This window comes from Miscanthus floridulus, chromosome 8 (assembly GCF_019320115.1).
Source record: "Miscanthus floridulus cultivar M001 chromosome 8, ASM1932011v1, whole genome shotgun sequence".
NCBI lineage: Eukaryota > Viridiplantae > Streptophyta > Magnoliopsida > Poales > Poaceae > Miscanthus > Miscanthus floridulus.
In genome coordinates this window covers 59,080,307-59,086,928 of record NC_089587.1, presented here as the reverse complement: position 1 = coordinate 59,086,928, position 6,622 = coordinate 59,080,307, and the positions used below count along the sequence as shown (strand labels likewise).

At 36.0% G+C, this 6,622-nt stretch overlaps 1 protein-coding gene across 1 annotated transcript; it reads right to left on the bottom strand.

The window, feature by feature from the left end:
- Positions 1-427: 427 nt before the first annotated feature.
- On the bottom strand, positions 428-3,678 carry LOC136472221 (zingiberene synthase-like). The gene is made up of 7 exons (XM_066469951.1): positions 3,521-3,678; positions 3,184-3,436; positions 2,447-2,810; positions 2,146-2,364; positions 1,660-1,795; positions 1,155-1,406; positions 428-931 (listed from the first exon to the last, which is right to left on the bottom strand). The coding sequence occupies exons 1-7, from the start codon at positions 3,629-3,631 to the stop codon at positions 641-643; spliced, it is 1,626 nt and encodes a 541-aa protein (XP_066326048.1). The 5' UTR covers positions 3,632-3,678; the 3' UTR covers positions 428-640.
- Positions 3,679-6,622: the final 2,944 nt, after the last annotated feature.

Here is a 6,622-nt window from a genome sequence, read left to right as displayed (position 1 = left end):
CAGAGATTGCACTGCCTCCACTTGTAAACATTCCTGAATAACAGACCTCTGGTGTTCTGTCTTGTATTTGCAGTCATTACCCTCTTAATGAAACATGTGTCAACGGACGTGTTCTAAAAAAAAATATTTGCACCCATTACATTCTATTCATGGACCCCAACAATGCATCTGAGACTATGGGAGTTACCACTATTCCCATATAATGTCAAATAGGCCAATTACATTATAATTGTTTCCCTAAACAAAAGAATGAACATCCTTACTGGGACTCATGAGGATGATATACAGCAAAATGTGATAATGAACACCTCCTCATGAAAAACATTTTAACAAACCTAGCATTGTCATGTATTTTTGCATCACCAGTAGTTTTAGAGAGATTGAAACAGAACAATGTATGCAAAAAGAAAAAAAAAAGGCACAGATATTACTTGGGAGGGTAACACAATACATTTATGTAATGAGCTAACAATAGTGTTTTGTACTTTACCTATTACAACATTCTTACACTACCTTAACTGCCAAGATTTCTGAACACAAGTCTAGCAGTCACCACTTTATTCTATACTGATGAAAGTAAATAAACACTATATTTCGAAGTATGATAGCTGGTAAATGGGTCTTGTCTGATCTCTGCAGCTTAGAACAATATTGGCTCCACATACAATAATGCTATCATATCTTTGATTGTATGGGAAAAAGTGAATGCATCAGTTTTCTTGTACATGTAATCCCCCGTCCTTGCAAAGTCAACGACTGTCTGTGCCACAACCTTTGGCTGTTCTGTTGGTGTAAGGTAGAGTTGCATCATATCCTTCCATGAATCTTCAATTAAATCCTTTATCTTCTCACATGCACCATGCATCGTTGTGCTATGCTGCAACATATAACATTGAACAGTAGAAGCATGATGCCCTCCAGTTTGCTCGCGCTGCAAAATAGTGAAAAAATAAGTAGACTGACTAAGTGAGCTTTGTGACCATGTTTGCGTTAAAAAAAAGCTTTGCGATCATGTGTTTCATTAGTTTGGTACTGTTAAGCCAGTACTTACTAAATTATCTACTTATATCATGTGGAATTTGGTTACAAGATTATAATTGTTGGTACTGTAAGGTGGAAAATATACATAAAGATGTGTCAAGATAGAGAAAGACCTCTGTTGATGTAATATCATTGGATAGTCGTACAAACGTTGTGAAACACTTGAGAAGTTCTGGATATGTCAAAAGCCAATCGAGAACTCCCTTTGTTATGATGTCACCCATCCCAACAAATGAAGAACATACCGATTGAAAAGCTCCAACAGTCACTCTTGAAATTTCAAGATGTTTATCAATTGTTTCAGGAACATAATGTTCATCACGCCATTCTATCTCCTGAGAGTATCCTCGGACCAATATCTTTAACTGCAACATATAAATTTGTGGAACATATTACATAGTAATATCAGTGCAAAGCCATAGCGATTTCTTGAAGAAAGTTTTGCAATGAAGATTTTTAGTTCATGTTGTTGTGCTTGTGCATGCCTATCACATTCTGCATGCACAAAACTGGGGGGTCTTTACTTAACATAATTTTGATCATAGAAATCTGAATGATGAGTTGAAAGGTTGAAGTAGTAATTGTGGATATTGAACTAAATGGCTGGTCAATACTTGCCATTTCTTTGAGATAAAACACCCGATATCTTTTGTTTGGTCCTAGCTCATCCTCACAAGAATCAAATGTCTTCAATAAAAACAGGTAGAAGTCCTTCATGTAGTCTGGGAGTACTTCAACCGCGTCTTGACTGCACCTGCATTTTACAATACATTGGGAACATTTCGAGTATAGTTCTATTGTGTCTACTATCATAACAATCCAATCTAAATAAAATAATACAAGAGAAAAGATCCTAAGTTAGGTCAATTATTAAATATAACTTCCTAACTGACCTAATAGAAATTAGGCCACCTAATCCACTGCTTTCTTATACTACAGTAACCATGGTGGAGCCCGTGCTGTGTTAGCTGCTGTATGCTGAACATGGAGCCCTCACAATGTCCATGACAGATGTTTAAAATATACAAAAGATGGCAACTACAAATGCATGTTACAGACTTACAGTGAAAATTACTAGATTGCTAGGGAAACATTTAGTTGTACCTGTCTATCGCTTTGACAAGCAGCTTGCCCTCCTCTGTTGTACTGTGGGTGTCAATTATATCATCTAGTATGGTGATAAAGGCTGTCATTTTCGTTAGTATAACTCGTGAAAGAGAATATTTGGGCTCAGAGCATGCTCCTGCCATCCAGAAATGCATTTCAACTATTCTGTCTCGAATAAAACTTAAATCTGTTTCAACATTAAGCTGCTTCCACCACCTGTAATGGTATAATTGTAAATATCTGATGTATAATTGACTAATTAATAGGACAATAAAATTCAAAGTCTGCAATAGCTTACGCTGTGACTGTTTTCAACTCCTCGCAATAAAGAATTTGAAGGAGGTTGAAGTTCAGTTTTGCAAACTCTAACATGGCTTCATTCCATGAGGGCTCCATTTCGTAAATAGGGATATAGTTCCTTGTTTCCAGTATTTTAACCCTCCGGAAGAGAGGCGTTTGAAGGGACAGAGAGACTTCATCTGCTAATTTGGATTCTAACGAGGTCAATGTGGCTTCAAGGTGGCTTCTAGTGAATATAATGGCTTCATCAAGTACTTCCTCGCCATGAGTTCTAAGGTATGATGCATTATATAAGCTCAAAAGACTTCTGATATCATCAGAAGCAAAATTTCCTTCCTTGTCTTTGAAATTTAGAAACACATCTGCAAAGTTGATCAAATAAATCATATTAATTATACACATGAAACCCAACATATCAATGACAATCAGATTGCCCTTTATTCTTTCAACTTAAAAATCAATATTTCTTGCATGGCTTATGTTATTTATTCCAGGATCAGTGCACATTAGCTAAACATATCAACTATGGTGTGTCTGTACATATGCATATTAATGGAGATCTACATGTTGAGAACAAAACCAATTCTCTTGTACTAATCCCCACCAAAAAGGAGCTGCTGAAGTCATCAGTGAATGAACAGTTATTATGCCTTTTAATGCACGTATATGTGGTTTTTACTTTGAATTCTATTATTTCCTTTCAAACTATTTTTTATACTAACAGTATGGCCTTACCAGATGACACATCATAACCATGCTTCCTTAGAAGATAAAAGCGCAGTGAAACCAAATTCAGATCTTTAACGTCGTAACTAGAATTGTAAACAGAGCACAGGTGCTCATCAATCTCGATCTCATAGTGGTTATCTAGTCCAAGCCGTTGCAGTGTGACTATAAGATCCAGTATTTTTGGTAGTTCATTTGTGCCCTTTATAATCTCCCTAACTTCTTCCTTTAACTGCCCAGCTCGCTCTTTCATGTATGCATGCTGCAAGAGGCAAGTATCAGTTCATATTTTCACAGCATTCAACCAGGCATGCTCCCTATCTTCAGTCTCTAATGACACTGTTACCTGAGGTGCAGTTGGCGGCTGGTATGTCAGGAAGAAATCACCCCACAGGCTCGGGTGGAAGGTAGGAGCCTTTGCAAGTCCCGCATCGCACTTGTATTGAAGTGCTGCCATCTCTTAGATATGGTGGTGTTCTTGCTGATATCTGGTCTGAAGCTAGATTGTTTGGTGGCTACGTCTACTGCATGCGCACAGGTATTTATAGGCCATGCAAGAGTTATGAATGTGATTTAATTGTGGTTACTGTTTAAGTGGACCTGCAAAGCTTTTACCTCAGCAAGGAATCGTAGTGTCGATTTTGTTGACCTGGAAATTTCCAGGCTGGGTTTGGTACTTGTCTAGAAAGGTTGGGTAAATGAAGTAATCAAAAGTGGCATGTGTGCCATTTTTTTTCCTCCTAATGTGGCGAGAACAATTTATACCCATTTGTGATTTTTTTTGTACTAACAAAAACGGATGCAGTATCAGTGCACTCCTGATGTAGCGGGAACAATTTGTACCCATTCGTGATTCTCTTACTAACAAAAACGGATGAGCCTACACTGTGCATTGATACGGTAGGCTCATCCCTTTTTGTTGGATTTTTTTTCACAATTTAGACCTATTTGTAATTTACTCAGCGTGCAAAATGGACATGAGTCATTTAGACTATATGTAGCGTGACACCACAAAAAAACCCTAACCCGAGGCCCAAGTTTTTGTGTTAATAGAAAGTGGAAAAAAAGACTCCCAAATTATTGCCCATTGATTTTTTTCACCCTCGACCGATGTCATAGAGAGGCAAATCGACAAGAATGGTGTTCGGTGCATGGAAACTTTTGTCATTCTACGGCTTCCGTTCCATAAAAAAGACTCGTGCTGGTCAACTTTCTTAAGTTTGATTAGATTTATAGAAAATATTAGTAATATTTGTATCTCTAAATAAGTTTATTATGAAAATATATTTAAAAATATATCCAATGATACTAATTATGTATCATAAATTTTAATATTTTATTATATATATTTAGTCAAAGTTAAAATAAATGACTTCTTAGGAAGCGAGAATGACTCTTTTATGGGGCGGAGGGAGTGCACATCAAGCGATGAGCAGAACTGAGATGGGCAACTGATATACTGACTCATCTTTGTGCCTCCACACACAAAAGGTGATGACATGGTGACAAATAGTGATATAGTGAGACGTTGTGATGCGAGCAAGCAGTCTCGGCTTTCTAGGTCAGGAGATTAGGTCTCCTTTTCTCCAGGTCAGGAGATTAGGTCTCCTTTTCTCCATAGGCAAGTATGGCAAGACACAATAAATATGGCTAGAAAATTCGAAGCATATTTTGTCACGCCTAATGGAATCTTGCCATACTTTTTTACTCTATGTAGAGCCTAAAAAAATTTAAGTTTAGTTGCTCATCAAATACTTGCCAACTTAGTTTTTTTTAGGGGACAACTTAGTTAAACTTGACAAAGGTGAAATGTGCCAAAGTATGGCTAGCAACCAAACATCCTCAAATACATTCTTCCTCGAACTATTAACCATGCACGATTAGTCCATTTTTTGGACTAAAACTTTCAAGATGTTTGTAAGACCTTATTAATAATTTACCGTGGTCTGTTTTTGGTAAATTCTACACTTATAATCACTCGTGTTGTGTGTTAGCATGATACATTTTATCTATTTGTGTGAAGTTGCACCACTCAAACTCATACCAAATTCCTGATACGCCCACACGGAGATGAGGTGTGACGTCGTAGTGATACTTCTTCTTCTTCTTCTTTTACCAAACTACCAATAGGTATCGCTAGTAGCCTAGTAGTGACAGTCAGTGGAGGTCAATGAGCCTGACAAATCGACAGCCCCACGTTTGTGGATTTTCTTTTGAAAGACAATTTATCCATCAATGTTCCATGCATGTGTTTTACTTTACGGAAGTTCTCTGCACATGTGTTTTACTATTGTTCTGCCACGCTTGACCGCTGAGTTTCGGTCGTCTCTTCAAGTCTTCACCAGTCAATACCATTGAAAGAATAAATCGCACTTGATCTCCATCAAAGAACTCTATAATTATTCTGCCACGCTTACTACTTACAGTGGCTCACTGTTGACAAGTACGTCACCTACCACTGAAGAGTACCATTAAATCTTAGAATAAGTTCAGAAAAATCCAAGCACCCACGTCAAGTTAAGAATTTGAATCCAAATAGAGTTTTTTCTCAAGAAACCCAACTAGCTAAGCTATGCCTAGTTCATGATAAAAAAGGGTAAACTTTATCTGAAATACTCATTTTCCAGCAAAAAGTTAGCACAAACTCGATCAGGGCCCTGTCTTGAGTTTTTTTTTATTAAGTCCAAAGTCATACTAAAACATGTGACTCTTTTTATAGATATGAAAATAATAATACTCAACATGTACATATACATATATGAATGTAAAATTTACCAAAAACTTCTTCTAAATATTACTATACTTAACATACATCCAAAAGCAATATTCATATCAAACACATTATATATATTAAATTACTTTAAAATTTTCTTCTACCTTGTTTAATACAAAGCTTTACAATCACAACTTGTAATGACAATGAGATTGAACACAGAGTACTAGATTGAGGATTAGTCTTCAGGCCAAAGGATAAAAATCAATTAGACAATTCAAACAAATCACAATTTAGATCAACTCTTATATAACTGTAAGGATTGTACCCAATATTATCCGAAAAGTAAAATGGTAAACAATCGTCACTCTTTGTTTAGCATTTAGACGGTGTTTAAATGGAGTTAAACGGCCCTAATGGTTTTGTATAGTAACACTAAAATATACATATTTAAGTATGTAAAACTCAAATATTCTAAAAGGTATACATATTTAATTTATGCATGTAAAAATAAGAATTCTATCAAATATTTTTTGTAAGAAAATTAAATCTCACTCCGCCTCATATACTTACGATGATAATTAGTTCGATGCCAATGTGGTACTTTTAATCTTCCTATTGACTACAGGTGAATTAAATGGTCATCTGGATCATTTAATCATATTTACTCGACTTTGTTTAAACCGTTTAGATGGTTTTTAATGGTTTAAACGTTCCATCCTTGTAATTTATTAT